Source organism: Ursus arctos, unplaced genomic scaffold, assembly GCF_023065955.2.
Source record: "Ursus arctos isolate Adak ecotype North America unplaced genomic scaffold, UrsArc2.0 scaffold_23, whole genome shotgun sequence".
Lineage (NCBI taxonomy): Eukaryota > Metazoa > Chordata > Mammalia > Carnivora > Ursidae > Ursus > Ursus arctos.
In genome coordinates, this window is record NW_026622908.1 from 40,606,213 (window position 1) to 40,624,321 (window position 18,109).

At 59.1% G+C, this 18,109-nt stretch overlaps 2 protein-coding genes across 2 annotated transcripts in view; one reads left to right on the forward strand and one right to left on the reverse strand.

The window, feature by feature from the left end:
- MACROD1 (mono-ADP ribosylhydrolase 1) overlaps positions 1–18,109 on the reverse strand; it is a 148,558-nt gene that overhangs the window by 92,634 nt on the left and 37,815 nt on the right.
- Positions 693–12,967, forward strand: FLRT1 (fibronectin leucine rich transmembrane protein 1). Its single transcript, XM_057317116.1, has 2 exons — positions 693–1,575; positions 10,633–12,967. Exon 2 carries the CDS (start codon positions 10,682–10,684, stop codon positions 12,704–12,706), a length of 2,025 nt encoding a protein of 674 aa, XP_057173099.1. The 5' UTR covers positions 693–1,575; positions 10,633–10,681; the 3' UTR covers positions 12,707–12,967.

Sequence of the window (18,109 nt, forward strand, 5' to 3'; positions counted from 1 at the left end):
CGGGGCACCGCAGGGCTTCGGCACGCCACGCTAATGAGAGGCGATCGGAGGGCTCGGGTTTTGTTTTGGATTCTGAGGCCCGGCCAGCCCCTGCCCCCCAGGTCTCTGTGGAAGGGGAGGATGGCCTTCGAGGGCACAGGGGCGTGGAGCCCTGACCCCAGCCTAGGAAGTGGGGCGGCTGCAGGAGGGAGACCCAACTTCCCCGCTTCCCCGCTGCTCCTGCTTCCCATGGCGAGGAAAGGCAGTGCTGCTTCTGGAAGCCGAGGCCGCGGTGGCCCAGTTGGATCCTTTGAATGACATTTCGCAAGAGGAGCAGGTGCTGGGGGAAGCGGAGCCAGCGCTGGGCCGGGCAGGCAGCCCCTGCGCGGCCAGGAGCCCTCAGAACTTCGTTTCTCTTTCCGGTCCTTCCACCCCCAGCCAAAGGAAACCGGGGAGCTTTGAGGAGGGTGCTCTGCACGGCCCCCTGTTTGTTGTCTGGATTTGAGAAGAGAAGGGAGATGATGGGGAGTCATCCCCGCCCCCTCCCGCCTCACTGCAGAGCCGTGTTCAAGAACGCGGGTTCCAGAGGGATGGGAGGAGAGGGGGTCGTAGCGCAGGCCGCCCGTCCCTGTGTGGCTCCTGATTTCCCTGGGCTTAATCGCTTGTATTGTTTTTTGGCAGGTGAGGAGGCAGGGAGTGGGTGAGGACTCCTTTTTGGACAGACAAGACCAAGGGGGTGAAGCAGGAATAACTCGCCCCTCCCCCCACCTCCCCAGCAAGAAAACCTTCTCGACAAACAGGAGAAGCCAAGCAGGACGGAGCGCCGCCCCCCCCAACATCCTTCCAAAGAGAGGCATGTGGGGCCTGACAGCTCAGCGGCGCATGTCAGCAGCTCCAGCCCCGCGGTGAACATCTGAACTCCTCAGCGGGGTAATGGACCCCCTCCTTCCCCCCGGAGACACAGCCTGAGTGGCAGGAATACCGAGTCTTTGGAGAGTGGCTCCCTCTTAGCTCTGTCACGCAAGAACGCTCTCTGCACCGGAGCCCATTCTGCCAAGTGACTTAAAGGGATTAAAAAAAAACTTGGTGAAGAAAAGGGGGTAAAAGCCACGCAGAGGCCTTTCAGAGGAGGTGGCGGCCAACAGACAAAAGGGCAAAAGTTGAAAGAGGACAGCGAGAGGCCACCTCGACAGGATGGACGCCAGGCTCTAGGGCATGCCTAGGGAGCAGGGGCCCAGGACACCCTCAGGTTGTGCACAGGAGCCCCGGGGCTTCAGGGGTGCCTCCGCAGGCCCCTCATGCACGCCCCTCACTCCGAGGGCAGAGGCCAGCAGCGCCTGGAGCCTACGGGACGGAGCATGCTTCTCCAGCCCCTCAGCCACGTCTGAGCACCAGGAGCCCCGCAGAGCAGAGCACAGGGGGTCCTCCCCGCTCCCCGGGTGCCCCTAGCTCCACTCAACACCCCAGCTCTGTGGCCTGCGCCTGAGTGCCAGGGCCGCGGGGTCGGAATGTGAGTGTGTCCAGACCCACGTCGACCGGAAGCATCCAGAAGAGACCCTAGCCAGACCCAGCAGGCTCCAGGAGGCGGCTCAGGAGGTAAGGCAGTTGCAGAGGGGTTCTGGGCGGCCCGGGAAGGCCCAGGGGCTCCTCATGCCTGACACAGCTGGGGCGTGCTCTCTTGCCAGCTGGGTTGCACTGGGGCATCACAGAGCTCCCCAGGCCTGCAGCTCCAGCCCACCGCCCACCCCACACATGCAGTCAGGCAACCGGTAGTTTCTGCTTGCCAAGGGAGGGGTCTTTGGCCACCAGGGGGCCGTGTTCTACCCCAGGGTGGGTGTGCCCAGGGTATAAACCTTTTCTGGAGTAAAATTCTGCCCACCGTGGGGACCCTGCTGCTCCAGACCGTGGGGGTCTTACTCTGAGCCCCTCTGAATTCTGCCCAAAGGGGGCAGTTGTGAGGCCTTGGGGGAGGCAGGGCCTTTGGTGACACTGGGCACGGCACCTGCTGCCCTCCAGCGGGAGGGAGTCCCTCCATCTAGTCCTGCCCCTGCCGTGGCCGGGAGGACCAAGGGTGGGGTTGAGCCAAAGCCACCACCCAAGATCTTGCGTCCGCCGGCCCTGGGGCATCACTGCTCTGGCTTCTAGTCCAGCCCCTCTGTTGGTGAGACTGGCATGCTGGGGGCCCAGGGACAGGCAGTAAGCGTCCCAAGATCGCACAGCAGGCCCGAGCACCCCTTGTCCTCACTCAAGCTGTGGAACTGCCAGGGCTGGGCAGGTGGAGAGCTCGGTCCTGCCTGGGCGGGGAGGGCCCACTCTTCCTGGCTCCCCAGAGGCCAGGAAGGGAGGGCTTGTGCCTCCCCAAACACAAATCCCAGGCAACTTCCAGCAGTGGCGCCCAGGGCAGGGCAGGGAAGCCCCAATTCATTACCAAGATGGAAAATGACACTTCTCTGCACGCTTCCCCCAGAGAGGGGCTGATTTATGACTGTGCCAGGGCCCGGGACATTCGTCAGTGCGGTGCGACGCGCACGCCGTCTGCGGGGGCATTAATAGCCGTGTTATTAGCCACCGGCGTGAAAGATGCCCTGCAGATCGGCTATTTGCTGTTATTTATTATAAAGGCGCGCCAGCCCGGCAGCGGGGCCGACAGGCGTCACGATCTCAGGGAGCCCGCACTCGGCCCCTGCCCACCTGGCCTCCCCTCCTCATCCCTACCACGCATCCCTCACTGCCCTATCAGTGGTCCCTATTCACCTCCCAGCCCCTACAAGGGGCTGGGGGACAATTCCTGGGGCCCGTGGCCGCTCCCCAGGCCTGCACCCCTAACATTTACGCAGAATCTGCTCAGAGCGGAGCTCTGCCTCCGGTGAGCTGTGGAGCTTCTTTCCGTCCCAAGGCAGGAAAGCAAAGAGAACCAAACTGGGGGGCCAGGCAGACATGGGTTGGTGCCCTGTCCCTCCTGTTGTGAGTAGTGTGACCTTGGGCACATCCCTTCCCCTCCATGAACGTGTGCCCCTTTGTGCGGTGGGTGCACAGGCCCTGCAGGGCAGTGGCCAGCTGGAGAGGAGAGGAGGTCGTGGAGGACCCAGCATGACGCAGGCGCTCCCCTGGCCAGCTACTGCCACTAATGGGCCCCACCCCATTGGGCCAGAGGGGTCTGCAGACCTGCTGGCGGGGGAGGCAGCCCCCACGAGTCCCTGGGTGAGTTGGACACTGTGTACCCTCCCTCTGCCAATCCTCTGGGAAAGAGTTTGAGAGTTCAGTGCCAAGGCTGGAGAAGGTGGGCGGGGGGAGGAGTGTCCGAGGCTGCTGGACCAAACCCTTCTGCTCTCTGGGCCTCAATTTTTCCTCCCCTGTGAAAGGCAGATATCTCCAAGGTCCCGTGCCTCCCCAATTCCGGAGTCCTGAGGGTGAGGTCCACCCTTGTGCGTCTCTGTGGGGTGGGAGGGAGGGGACCAACTCTAAGAACGTGAGGCTGGCCTGGAGGTAGACCTGTGGTCAGGCAGTGCCAGGCCAGCCTCCCCATATTAGAAGAGACGAGCAAGAGGCAGCCAGAGGTCTTCCTTGGGCAGGGCAGGGACCCCCTGGCAGCCGAGAGGGCAGGGAAGAGCACTGGACAGCGAGTCCAAGGCCTGGGTCTGTGTCCAGCTCCTCCACCACCAGCAGCACAATTCAGACCGGTCAGTCCCCCTTCCTCTCTGGGCTGCCGTGCTGAGTCGTTACCCCTCGTGGGCTGGGGCTGAAGAGGGGCCAGCCTCCCTCTTTTCTCCCACCGCCTGTTTCTAGGTTTCAGATTGGGGGGCCTTCCTTTTGGTGTCTTCATTCATTCATTCATTCATTCACTCATTCACCAGATGCTTACGAGCACTCCCATGCCAGGCTCTGTGCTAGGCTGGTGAATGGGACAGAACATATCTTGACTTAGAGAAGTTTACATTCTAGTGGGAATGGCTGGACAGTCAACTCAGGATAAATACAGAGGGGGGATCTCTCCAGGGGCAGGGCCTGCATGTGGGGGATGCCACACAGCTCCGGGGGGGGGGCACCCCCAGCCTGTCCCCGGCCAGCTCTCAGCCTCTGCTTCATGATCAATAAACATCGCCATACCCAGTCTCTCCCGGTCACCCTGCTTCTCTCTTTCTTCCCCTGTCTGCCAGGATCCTGCTGGCTTCTGAGAAGGCCAGCAGCACTGATCCTACAAACCCTGGGGTTCCCTCCCCGCTGCCCCCTCTCTTCCTTCCGGCCCCCCCAGAATAAAGGCCGTCAAGCCCCTCTTCTACCTTCTGAAACTCCCCTGCCCTTTCCTTTTTCCTTCCCCAAAGGAATGAAGCCTTAGTCTAGGCAGCTGTACTAAAAATGCGCGCACACAGAAATATCAGGTGCAGGAGTAGCTTATTAAATAATGCGGGGAGAGAAGGAGAAACAAAATTACACGTGTCTCCTTTCATCCCCCCACCCCCTCCTGGCCCTGAATAGTTTAATATCGAACACTGTTATCAATATAATTAACCTCCTAAGACACAATTTTAAAGTCTTGTTTTTTAAAGGGATTTTCATTCTCTGAAGTTCAGGACATCCCGCCGCCCGGCACCGCCCAGACGGCCTACGCGGTGAGGTGAGCTCGAGGTACATTTTTAGTGGATTTGCATACCTGTCTGCAATTACCGCCAGTGATAACAGCTGATGCATAATGCATGCAGCATGAAATTAGAAAAATAATTAACTTTAGGTTTTAAAAGAATCCCCTACCACCACCACCACCCCCGCCCCGCCCCCCCTTCTACTACGAGTTCTCAATGGCACCCATGGCTGAGAGCAGGGGCAGAGTTGTGCAGGGCAGGCTTGGAAGGGCCTTGAGGGTCATGGCAGCCGGCCCCCTAGCCGTAAGGAAGTGCCTCCCGTGGGCTTAGACGGGCCTGGGCCTGAACTAGGGCTTGGAAGAGGCCCGCTCACCCAGAAGTCCCAGGGTCTCCCGGTGGCCCGCAGTTCCCATCCGGACCTGCCGCGGAGCGCTGTCTACTGCTAAGATGGGCATGGTCCCCTGTTCTGTAGGGCGCTCTGCGTCAGGCCCTCTGCTCAGGCTTGAAAACAGCCGTAGCTTATCCTCACAAGACCCAGGGAGGTGGATCATTTGGGGTCCCCTTACAGAGGAAGGCCTGAGAGCCAAGGCCACCTCCGTAGGTGCAGCCGCTGGACAGAGCCCAGACAGGCCCCCTGGGCTACGGGCCTTCTTTGGGGGGGGGGGGTTCCCGGAGGTGGGGGGGAGCTCTTCCCAGCCCCCGGCCTCACAGCCCTCCTCCTATGGTGTTAGCTTGTAGTTAAGCTGGAGAGGCAGTGCTGGCTGGTGGGGAAGAAGGGGGGGGGGGCTCATTAATGTAAACAAAGGCTTGCTGAGGGCTCATCACAGGTGTGGAGTGATCTTGTGTTGGTGAAGCACCCGGCCTGGTGGGGGAGACGGAGGCTCCTTTTGGGGCCAGAGTCTCCTGCCTACCCCATCTGGGCTGAGCAACGGGTTCCATCCCTAACCTGCCCTACATGCCTTGTTCCTGCCTAGGCCTTGCTCTTCCGAGAAGGACCTGGGGGCCTGGCAAGGTTTAGGGAAAACACAATGAATTCTTGTTGCTGAAGAGACGGACTGGAGGGGGCATAGGAAAGGGGAAGGCGAGGGGCTCCCTGGCTCAGTTGTTTCGGAAGCTCCGCCAAGACAGGTGGAGAGCTGCCCTGAGTGGGTCATAGCAGCACCTCGGGGTCCCTCCCCCGGGCAGGGTGAAATAGCTCTTCTTTCTAAAACCACCTGGTCCTGTGCGGGGCACTCCGCACAACCCCTCTCTTGTCATCCTCCCAGCAGCACGTTACAGGTGAGGAAACAGGCCCAGAGACGTGTTGCTGCAGGTCACACAGTTGGGGACTGGTGAGGCCAGATTTGAACCTAGCTTTGTTGTCCCCTCCCTGATTCTAGTTCACGTGTCTCCTTCTTGGGGTCAGCACCATCTGGAGTTCTCTGACGCCTAACGTGGGGACTGAGACTGTGCCTGACCTCGGGGGACCCAGCGTCAGGACACCCCACCACGAGTTGCCTCCATTAATGAAGAGGAAGGCAGGCCAGGGCTTGGGGACAGGAGGAGGTCTGCCCTGCCTTCCCTCTCCTGCCTGGGACCTCTAGCTCCTTCCAGAAACATGCTCAGCCCCCTGGTGTGCTCATGTCTACCTGTGCCCCAAACCTGCAGCAGCAGCCCCCATCTCCTATTCGGCACGCCAGGGCCTGCGCTGGGCCTTGTGTCCTGCAGCTGTCCCCTGTGTGTTGCCCTCCCTCCGGCCTTCCCCCTCCCAAGGGAGCCCCCAGAAGTCCCTGGGCCTCTGGCAGCCCCAGCTTGATGGGATTTGGGGAAGACACCAGGCCAGGGGTCTCCAACAGGGAAGCACCTCCATCCAGTTGGCAGATAAATATCTCCCACCAGTGAAGTGGTTGTGAGCAAGGCCAGCATGGGGTCAGCTTTGCAGAGGGTCAGGGAAAGCTTCACGGAGGGGGCTCTAAGCTGAGGTCTTGGGGGGGGAGCGGAAGCTGGCCTGGCAAGGCATGAGCAGGGGAGGGGTGTCTGAGGGTCAGGAACAGCACGGAGCAAAGGCCCAGAGGGAGCACAAGGGAGGTCAGGGATTTCAGGAACAAGGGATGGGCTGCATCTCAGAGTTCCAGGGGGACCGAGGCAAGAGCTGAGCTATGGACTCCAGCCACTCACACCTCCTCCTTGGGCCTGGACCACTCCTCATGAGAGAGGCTGGCGCAGCCTGGGGTCACAACAGGAGGGCCCAGCTGTAGGATCAGTGTTTCCACCATAGCTCGGGGTGTGGGACTGGGGATGCACAAGTGGAGGTGGAGGGGACCCAGCATCACAGCGACTGACAAGGAGTCCCTGTTGGGAGCCTGGAAGTGGCAGAGGCAGGACTCAAACCCAGGTTCTCTGTCCTGGAAGATGACAGGAGCTAGTGACTGAGGGAGAGCCCCGAGAATGATGCCCCGGGTCCCCCTTGGCAAATGGGGGTCTGTATCCGTCCAGCGTGAGCCACCTCCCTGCTCCCTTCCCCAGCCCCCCAGGTAAGGATCCTGCTGTCAGTCACGGAGCCAGCAGGTTGTAAGTCCCATCATGCTGAAGTCTGCGGAATCCACACAACAAGTGACCCCGTAGAAGACGGGCGATTTCCCGGGTTTAATTTGATTGCCACATAAACCGTCGAACACACAACAGAGGAATAAAAAGGCCACCTGGCACCCGGGCAATTAAAGGGTCCTCCAGGAAGGCATGCTCTCCTCCTCCCCACCCCCAGACCCGGCCCTGCGCTGCAGCCTTGGGGAAGGGGCGGCAAGGGGAAGCTCGAGCAAGATGGATGAGGCCCGCAGACAGGGGAAGGGAAAGGCCTTGGGTCCCTGCCTCCCAACTGCTTCTTGGTTATCCATCAGACATCTCTGAAAGGTGCAATTTAGACTCTATTATGATGCCACGGCCTCTGGAGGCTGAGGGCTGTGGCCATGAGCTGAGCGGGCACCGGGAACTGATGTCTGTGCCAGAGAATGTGGTGGCTGGCCTTGGCTTTGGCCTTAACAGGTCTGCCCCCCTGCTCAGAACATTATCCCCAAACGGCCAAACCCAGTGGCCACCCACATCCCATGTGCCAGGTCTCAGCAGCTGACACGTCAAAGAAGGTGTGTGTCCTCTGGCCAGATGCTGGGGCCCTGGACAGAGGGACTCCGACTTGACCTCAGACCGAGGCAAGGTGGCCTTTGAGCAGGCCTGCGCCTTCCTGTCCCCTGCACCTGCCCTAGCCCTGCCTCTTCGCTCCTAAGCATCTTGAGACGGGATATGCAGGCTCCATAACCTTCCTGGATACGTGACGGGCCGGCACAGGTACAAATGCATCTGTGAAGGGGGTTGGGTGAGACCTGGCTGGTCGGTCCCCTTGTGCCTGGGTTTATCGCTGTTCTCCGAAGGAGGGCATGTCCAGGTCTATGTAGTGGCCCCATTTTGAGCCTGTCTCCTTGTAGAGTTCGGGCCAGGGCCCTTCTCAGTCCTGGATGTGATGAGAGGTGAGGGAATCAGCGGTCGGGTAAGGGCCAGGCAGCCTGGGATGCCCATGCTCCAGCCGGATTTTACGGGGTGGCTCTGGCTGACACTGAGGGAAGGAGGGCTGACCAGCATGGTGCGGGGCTCTGCGGGGGGTTAAGAGGACGGGAGCGGGTCAGGGCAGCTGGGTCAGGGAAACAAAGCTGACAGCTAAATCCCCCAAGAGCAAGCTCAAGTGCAGGACGCAAAGACCCACTCCAGGTCCCACAGGGAGGGGCTGTGAGTGGGCTCTGGACCCAGAGCCAGGGCTGGGAGACGAGCTCAAGGAAGCAGCCAGGAATAAGCAGGCAGTGTCCTCAGCCCTCAGGCTAGAGGTGCTCACAGAAGGGGGCCTAAGCTGGCTTCGGGAGCCCAGAGTGTTGGGCAGGGTCTCATCAGGCCCTCTTTCTCCCGGCTTTCCACAAGGCCTTGTCCCCTCTGGCTCCGTGCACAGACCCCGTGCACCCCTCCCCTTCGGCCTCACTTAGCTGCTAGCAGCTGTCCTCTGCCGGCCGCTGAGCTGCCTTGGGTCCACCTCACGGATGAAGCTTCATGCCTCTCACGGGCCGCAGGCGAGGCTGGTGCGTTAACCTAGGGAAAGCCTGAGCTCGTTCCAGGAGGCCCTGGGGCGGCGAGGCTGTCTGTCCAGAGGCCCCGATACATGCAAAAGGGGCATGAGTGTGTAAGGGGAGCGACTGGAGGCACTCCCGCCTTGCTCAGCACCTCGGGTGGTCACTGATGCTGAGCCACACCAGGCCTCCAAAGCCCACAGTCCCTGCCCTTGGGTACCTAAAATTTAGTCAGGGATGTTAAAATAACAACCCCCTAACGATGCAATCCACAGCCCTCAGAGATGGACACGAGATGGGGCACCACGAGCCTAGTGGCCAAGGTTCTGGCCTGGGCTCCTCCCCACCTCTCCTCAAGTGGTCTTGAGTACACTCATGCCTCGGAGCCTCAGTTTTCTCATCTGTTAAGTGGGAAGAAGAAGGGCATTGACGTCAGGTTTGCTGGAAGGATTAAATGGCTTAAATGCTCATGGAACTCTAGGAGCAATCTTTATCACAGTGTGAGCTACTGTCCCACCAGAATGGGATCCCAAGTGGCTAGAACACGGGCTGGTACGTGGGGGGCGCTCCACAAACATTGGCTGGACGGCTAGACGGACAGATGTGTGGATGGACGAGTGGGCAGATGAGTGGATGTGTGGGTGGAGCAGAGGGAGGCTCTGTCTGCTGGGAAGGCCTAGCAGAGGAGGGGACATGTGAAGAGCAGTTTGCTAGATGGAGAGGAGCGGTTCCGGGGTAGAGAGGGACAGACAAGGGAGAAGCTTATTCAGTCCCCGGGGCATGAGAGTGAGGTCCCCATGGACTCGTTTGGTGACCAGGTCCTGATTCTGCTCTGCACGCCGGGCTGGGCCGGCTTTAGGCTGGGACCTCGGCTCAGACTCGGGGAGGCAATGACTGTGTCCCACTGTTGAAAAGCCCTCCTGAACTAGAGTTACATGGCAGAGCTTTGCCGGCTGCGTGAAGACACCTCCCCAACTGAGGCTGAAAGATCATTTCTCTTTAATTGATTTTTTACCACTATGAACAGCAAAATAATATGAGAAAAATCTACGCTGCAATTTTTCCATTTGTGAAAACTGAAATTACACCTTGCAGCTGATTCCCTCAGCATGGACCTCCTTTTATTTGTGTTATTTCTTCAAATGCAAGAAAACAGATACATGTTTTCTTTTTCTTTTGTTTTTTTTTTTTCCAAATAGCTGAAAGTTTCGTGATTTGGGAAGGGGGTAAGGTGTGGAATAATTTCCCACACAACGTGTAATGCGGAGCTAGGGAGGGCACCTCGGACAAAAAGGGTTTTCTGTAAACACACAAGAACGTGACCCCATTGACACCTCATTCTTCTGTCTATAAAATGCACCAGGGACAAATGGGACATGTTTTAACACTAGACAATGAAGCTCCTCTCTCTCCACTGCTCACCAGTGGCAATCCGGCGGCTTCTTTTCTGCGGGTTCTACTGACATCCCCCACCCCCTTGTGAGCTCACAGAAACGAGCTTCTCCCTCAGACCCTGGGTACGAGCCAGATAGGGATGCGAGTTTCCGTTCCAGTGAGAAATGGTGGCTCTGAATCCATAAAACACACCTTAAATCCATCCCATCAACATTGACCAGCCACTTTTAGCATTAGCCATAAAGACGGGCTTAGCGTGAAGTCTCGAAAGAAGAAACAGAAATCGCGGTGTGGCTCTCACTAAATTAACCTCACCCGCGGCTCGAAAGCACCGTCCGGGAGGGCCGAGACTGTGGCCGCCTAATTCACAGACGTCTTCGCTCCTGATGAGATTTCACGTCAGCTGGATGTCGTTAGAGTCTGACCTCAGCCCGAGGGATCGCCTGTGACGTAAGGCTGGCACAGAAGGGGCCGCAGGGCGTGCGCCTCGAGGCTTGACCTCTGCCCCGTGGCGACCCCGCAGCGACCCCTCAGCGGCAGGCGGGTGGGCGCCGGGACTCGCGCTCACCGCATGTGTCTTATGCTCCTTGCAGGTGTTGAGGCTCCAAATCAGGTGGGGCCGGGCGCCCCCAGCCATCCACCATGGTGGTGGCACACCCCACTGCCCCCGCCACCACCACACCCGCTGCCACTGTCACAGCCACCGTCGTGATGACCACGGCCACCATGGACCTGCGGGACTGGCTTTTCCTCTGCTACGGGCTCATCGCCTTCCTGACGGAGGTCATCGACAGCACCACCTGCCCCTCAGTGTGCCGCTGCGACAACGGCTTCATCTACTGCAACGACCGGGGACTCACCTCCATCCCCGCCGACATCCCCGACGACGCCACCACCCTCTACCTGCAGAACAACCAGATCAACAACGCCGGCATCCCCCAGGACCTCAAGACCAAGGTCAACGTGCAGGTCATCTACCTGTACGAGAACGACCTGGACGAGTTCCCCGTCAACCTGCCCCGCTCCCTGCGGGAGCTGCACCTGCAGGACAACAACGTGCGCACCATCGCCAGGGACTCGCTGGCCCGCATCCCGCTGCTGGAGAAGCTGCACCTGGACGACAACTCCGTGTCCACCGTGAGCATCGAGGAGGACGCCTTTGCCGACAGCAAGCAGCTCAAGCTGCTCTTCCTGAGCCGGAACCATCTGAGCAGCATCCCCTCAGGGCTGCCTCGCACACTGGAGGAGCTGCGGCTGGATGACAACCGCATCTCCACCATCCCACTGCACGCCTTCAAGGGCCTCAACAGCCTCCGGCGCCTGGTCCTCGACGGCAACCTGCTGGCCAACCAGCGCATCGCCGACGACACGTTCAGCCGCCTGCAGAACCTCACCGAGCTCTCGCTGGTGCGCAACTCCCTGGCCGCGCCCCCGCTCCACCTGCCCAGCGCCCACCTGCAGAAGCTGTACCTGCAGGACAACGCCATCAGCCACATCCCCTACAACACGCTGGCCAAGATGCGCGAGCTGGAACGGCTGGACCTGTCCAACAACAACCTCACCACGCTGCCCCGTGGCCTGTTTGACGACCTGGAGAACCTGGCCCAGCTGCTCCTGCGGAACAACCCCTGGTTCTGCGGCTGTAACCTCATGTGGCTGCGGGACTGGGTGAAGGCACGGGCGGCCGTGGTCAACGTGCGAGGCCTCATGTGCCAGGGCCCCGAGAAGGTCCGGGGCATGGCCATCAAGGACATCACCAGCGAGATGGACGAGTGCTTCGAGACGGGGTCACAGGGAGGCGCGGCCAATGCTGCTGCCAAGACCACAGCCAGCAACCACGCCTCTGCCACCACACCCCAGGGCTCACTCTTCACCCTCAAGGCCAAGAGGCCAGGGCTGCGCCTCCCCGACTCCAACCTTGACTACCCCATGGCCACGGGCGACGGCGCCAAGACCCTGGTCATCCACGTGAAGCCCCTGACAGCCGACTCCATCCGCATCACCTGGAAGGCCACGCTCCCCGCCTCCTCCTTCCGGCTCAGCTGGCTGCGCCTGGGCCACAGCCCAGCCGTGGGCTCCATCACGGAGACGCTGGTGCAGGGGGACAAGACGGAGTACCTGCTGACGGCTTTGGAGCCCAAGTCCACCTATATCATCTGCATGGTCACCATGGAGACCGGCAACACCTACGTGGCTGACGAGACACCCGTGTGCGCCAAGGCGGAGACGGCAGATAGCTACGGCCCCACCACCACGCTGAACCAGGAGCAGAACGCAGACCCCATGGCGGGCCTGCCCCTAGCGGGCATCATCGGTGGTGCCGTGGCCCTCGTCTTCCTCTTCCTGGTCCTGGGGGCCATCTGCTGGTACGTGCACCGGGCTGGGGAGCTGCTGACCCGGGACCGGGCCTACAATCGGGGCAGCCGGAAGAAGGACGACTATATGGAGTCCGGGACCAAGAAGGATAACTCCATCCTGGAAATCCGGGGCCCCGGGCTCCAAATGTTGCCCATCAACCCTTACCGCGCCAAAGAGGAGTACGTGGTCCACACCATCTTCCCCTCCAACGGCAGCAGCCTCTGTAAGGGCACGCACACCATCGGTTACGGCACCACCCGCGGCTACCGGGACGGCGGCATCCCTGACATAGATTACACCTACACATGATGCCAGCCGCGCGGGCCGCCTCCGCCCCAGCTCCCGCCGCCTCCCGGCCTGGCGACGGCATGGCTCTGCCCAGCCTGCTGCCATCCCATAGCGCAAGGAAAAGGAATTCCACGATGACTTTCCCAGCAGAGAGCAAAGTTGGGGAAGGGTTGACGATTTTATAGAACACAACATTGAAAAAAAGATTTTTCTTTTTTAAAGAATAGAAGGTAGGAGGGGGATTTGACGTTGCTGAAGACATAATTTATACCAAATTATGCCAGTTGGGGAGGGAAGGACTAAAAATAATATTGCAGGAAGGGTTGGGTCAGGTGTTTTTGTTTTTTTTTTTCCTGAACTGGAAAGATACTACCTGTATAGCGCCTGCGTACGCCTCGTGCTCTGTTCAGGGCCGTCACAAAAGAACCGTCAGAGAGAACAGCCAACACGCGAAGCCCCCACGCAGCTCTCGCTGCCGGCTGCTCGCTGGCGACAACGACACGATGGAAGGGTTTCAGGCTCCTCACAAAGGAGAGGGGGAAGAAAAGATCTTTTCGCTATGGAGATATTGTCCTGAAACCTCTTCCCTGGTTCTTTCCGTACCATTTCCTTTACAGATTTGCAGAAAGAGCACGTCTTTCACTGCATTCTTTGAACAATGGTGTAGTCAATTAAAAAGCAAACTTTCTTTTTCCTCTACCGCAACCCTCCTCAGTTCTGCGCGCCATGCTCCGTGGAAGCCCCCGGGGGAGCTGTGGTTTCCCAGCCACGCGGACGTGCGCCTATCTACCTGTCGATCTCTATGTCGTGTCTCTCAATACAGATGGGTAGACAGAGCCTCGTATTTGGTCCTTCCTACTTCTGGGGTCAGTTCGTACAATTTCCTGAGACAATAGAGTCACGAAAATGTTGCTTTCTCCTAGAAATCATTGAGTAAGTAGACAAAGCGTGTTGGGGGTGGGGGTGGGTGGGGGGACAATGCTGTTTCTGAAGGTGGAGGTGTATCTGTCCCGGTCGGGTGGCCAGGGAGACCCCGGGCCAGGGGCGCCCTCAGTTCAACCCTATCTCAGGTTGGCCAGAGCCGGGCCGCACTCTTCTGATACAGAGAAAAGCGCTCTTTGATGGCCAGTGTCCTCGTCTCTCTCCCCACCGTCCCCCAGACACACAGACGCAGTCACCTCAACAGCGACTTTCTCTTTCCTCTGTGCTGTGTGCTTCCTCCCGGGACAGGTAATTGGCGCAGGGGCTTTTTTTTTTTTTTTTTTTTTTATCAGCTGATTAGACCTAATGGTTTCCATGGCTGCTCAAACAAAGCCCAGAAAAAGACATGAACATTCTCAGAAGAGCCCTGGGAGACAGCAGCCCCCCGAACGCAGAGCACACGGCCGCACCCACCCCTGGCACTCTGCTCTGGAGAGGGAAGACCAGACCTCCAGAAATGCCAGCTCCAAAAGGGTACTGACCGCGGCCCTCGGAAGAATTCAGGTTTTATTTCCGCCCCCCCTCCCGGAACCCGGGTTGCCATCATTTATCAACTGGCAGTGCGGTCTGGTGAGCCATGAGATTAAAACGATAATGAAAGAATGACAGCAAAGCTGGAGAGAAGGGAGGAGTGGCACCCAGGGTTCCGCGGTCTCCCATGCCCCCGCCCTCAGGGAGCTCCGGCCACCACCTGTCAGCATGCCCCCGGTGCTGTGCCGGGGAAGAGCCGTGTCAGAGGAGAGACGCTGGCCCGAGGGCAGGAGAGGTCAAGGACGTGTCCGGCTCCTGGTGCTGGTGGTTTCAAAAGGCCGCAACTGCTTTGACAAAAGCCAAGGGCAGGAAGAGGATGCTGACCGGCGGTTTCGGGGCTGCCGGGACAGGCCCAGGGGCCAGCCGCTCATGGGTTGTGAAAAGATGTGACCGGCCCCCTCAGTGAAGAGGCAGTTGAAAGGAATGGCCACAACAGCTGTGTGGGGTGGAGGAGAGGCGCGGCCCTCCCTTGCCAGGCCAGAGGGAGGGTCTCATCCCACCACGGGGAGTCTGGCTCCCCAGCCCTAGGGAAAGGCACAGGGTATGGACACGCTCCACTTGCAACTAAGCCTTTCCCCCCTTCTTTGGCCCACTTGAATCATTTTCTCATACAAAGAGATCAGGAGAGAGATTTTTCCAAGCCTTAATTTCATGTCTCTGTGAAGGTCGCCCTCCCTTTGGCCTCAAGCGCCCCTGACACAGGTCTTCAGGCTGCTCGGGGAGGAGCAGAGGGTGCACGCGGATGTGGGGCATTGGCTCAGGAAGAGGGGGAAGGGACAGAAGCCCAAGGTCCCTGCTGTTTCAGAAGTGAGGTCCCCTCCCTCACGGCACCACTCATGCCTTCTGCCAGTGTCCCAGGCCCTGGCCTCCCCATGGCCCCAGAGTCCCCACTGCCAGCATGCTTGGGCCCCCAATCTTACTCTGGGGCCTCCTTTCCCTTCAACCACACCAGGAGGAGGTCAAATCACGCCCTTAGAGGTTAGGAAGGCATTTGGGGAACGCGGCAGGTGGCCCTTGAGTCAGTGAGATCAGAAAGGCCTTCAGGCCTGGGTGATCAGCTTCCCTCCCCTACAGCACAAAACAGGCCGGTCCCACCTGGGCCTGAGGACACGTGGGCCTCCTGCTCCCCAGGGGGCTCAGGCAGGGGCTTGCCAAGGGCTCACTGCAGGCACTTTCCTGCCCTGCAAGTGCTGAGCATAGTGGAGACTCACCAGCCAGGCCTTGGGGCCTGCTCTCACGTTCCCTCACCTCAGCATCAGATATCCTCCCAGAGTCCTTTCTGAGAGCAAGCTCCCGAATGTCTGCCACCTCACAGCCCCCCAAGTGGAGGAGGGCGCCTGAAGCCAGGTCCACTCTGAACCCCTGTCCCCTCCTGGTCCAACTCCTCTGAGTGTCCTCATAACATAACACAGCCCAGCCTCCCCCAGCCGCTAGCATCATGTGAGGACACAGGGCCTGGGAGGACAAGCCCAGGCCCCAGGTTACCACTTCTGTCTCGAATCTCCCTTCTGCGGGCGCCGACCTGACCCTTGCGGCCTCCAACTAGCCAGAACCACCTCATTGGCCGCAGCATTGATGAGTGCATTTTGTGGCATTTAAAAAGCAGGTTTTAAGTCAAAAAAAAAAAAAAGAGCCCATGACACTTCTCTGGTTAAGTGGTTTACCCTTCGTGGTAATTAGATGTAGTGATTAGAATCTCCTTTCTATTACATGGCAATTTTCCTTTAAATTTCCCCTAAAAAAGGGGCGGGGGAGAAAAGGCGAGGCAGGAGAGGCAGCAGGGCCAGGCGAGGTATTTGCATTTTGCGAATGAGGCCTCTTGTAAGCTCAGCTCAGGCGTGGGGCCCAACGTATGGAATGCTTAAGAGATTACTAAGAATAAAATCTATTAATTAGTCATACTCAATTCTGCAGACATGACGTGCATCAAAAGCTTCTTTTCTTCCCTTTTCTCCTTCCCTTTTCCTGCGGCCTCCCTGAGGAAGCCTCCATCTTCTCTAAATTGGCTCCGGCTTCCTGGGCCGCCTCCACAGGAACATGGCGGCCACGTGGCTGACTAGAGGGCCTCCCCACCCAGGGCTGGGATGCCAGGTTTGGGGGCAGGAGGTGGATCACTGGTCCCTTCCGGCTCTGAGTGACACTGGCAGGGGAGGGGACAGCAGCTAGGAAGGTGGTGGTGGCTGGGCGGGGGCGGGGGGGGGGGGGGGAGGCAGCCAGGCCCATGCCTGCCTTGTGTCTCTTCTCCCTCCCTCCTCCCCTTTCCCCTAGGGGTTCAGGGATGCCTACCAGAAGCAGAAAGTGGGGAGGGGTCAGGAAGGGTTTCCAGAGAGGTGGAGGGAAAGTGTGTTTTGTAAATCTACAGCCTCTGTTTCCTCTTCTGCAAAGTGGAGAGTGGGCTGAGGCAGGAGTCAGGCTTCACCAAGAAAAGCTGGGTGCTCCAACGGCCAAGTAAGGGCTCCTCCCTTCCACCGATTCTGGAAGGTTCTAGCTGATCCACGGCAGGTGACGGGGCCCAGAGTGGGAGGGACAGGCCAGGTGAGGATCCCCGAGGGGCCTGAGGTGGCTGATGGGCCTGGAGAAGTGCCGGGCAGCGTGCCCAGGACACACCTGAGCCTCCCTCTTTCACCTGCTTGGAGCTGACGCAGGAGGAGAGGACACCCCCCCCAACCCCACCAACGGCAGCCCAAGTCCCAAAGCCAACCCACTCCAATCCGGAAATCTGCTTCCTGCCGAACACACCAGGGAGGAGGACTCGGCTTCTGAGCCTCGCGCTTATGAAAAATACAACAAGGAAAATTGGATGCAGCAGACAGGGAGCAGCGGAGCTGGGGAGGCAACTAGGAGACAGCTAGGGCATTTGCCGGAAGGCGGGGCCTTGGGGTGTGCAATGACCTGAGTCCCCAAGGACTGGACCTGCTGTCAGGGCCAGGAACACAGCCAGGGGCAGCTGTGGGCGCCCTTCGCGCCCCTCTACCCTGCCTGTGCTCGGATCAGTGCAGGTGATAGGCGGAGGCCTCGCGCTGGCTGGGCGCCAGGGTGAGTGCTAACAAGCAATTCACAGCCCTGCACAGGCCTTCCAGAAGGCAGACAGAGGAGGCATCTTTTTTCTTAAGGAGGGATAAAAAGGCTCAAAAATGCAAATCATTACCGTTTACAACCAAGCGAGTCTGCTAAATTGATTAGAAGAGATTAAAACTCCTTGGAGGTGAAGGGAAAGGGGGATTTTTCGCATTTTATGAACCTGCCCCCAGTGGCAGTGTGCAAAGCAGGGATTTTCCAGCCTGGCTCTCAGGCTGCCCCTGCACAGCCCCAGGAGGAGCTGGGGGTCTTCGAGGGCTGACACCACACAGACCAGAGTGCTCAGAAACAGGCTGGGTTGGACAGAGACTGGCCTCAAGCGCTGCTCAGGGAACGCAGTTCTTCATGGCCTGCCTTGTGCTCGGGCCTCCGGACAGGGTAGGCTACACGGCCCACAGAGGTGATTCAGAAGCTGTCCCCGCCCCCAGCAGAGACTCCACCCCTGCCCTCCAGATTCCATCTGCCTTCAGGGGTGAAAAGCGAGGTGAAGTAGTTGGTCTAGTTACTTAGAGAGTAAGACTCCAGAGCCATGAGCTTTTCCGCTTCCTTTCTGTCCCAGGGTAGGTCTGTGATTCATTCCCTGTAGCCAGGGAAGGGGAGCGGGGCCAACCGCAAAGGGAAAACTGAAGGTCAGGGAAGAAGGGAAGAGAAACTTGGCCAGCAGAGGAATAAGACAGTGAGCTCTCCGTCACTAGGAGCATTCAAGCACTTGATGGGGATATGGCAAATATTTTCCTCCCTAAGCCAAGGCCTGGTTCTTTGACTAGAAGACCCTGGTTTCCACCCTGACTTTATCATTCCTCAGGACCCTATAAGGAACGTACCAAGAGATGT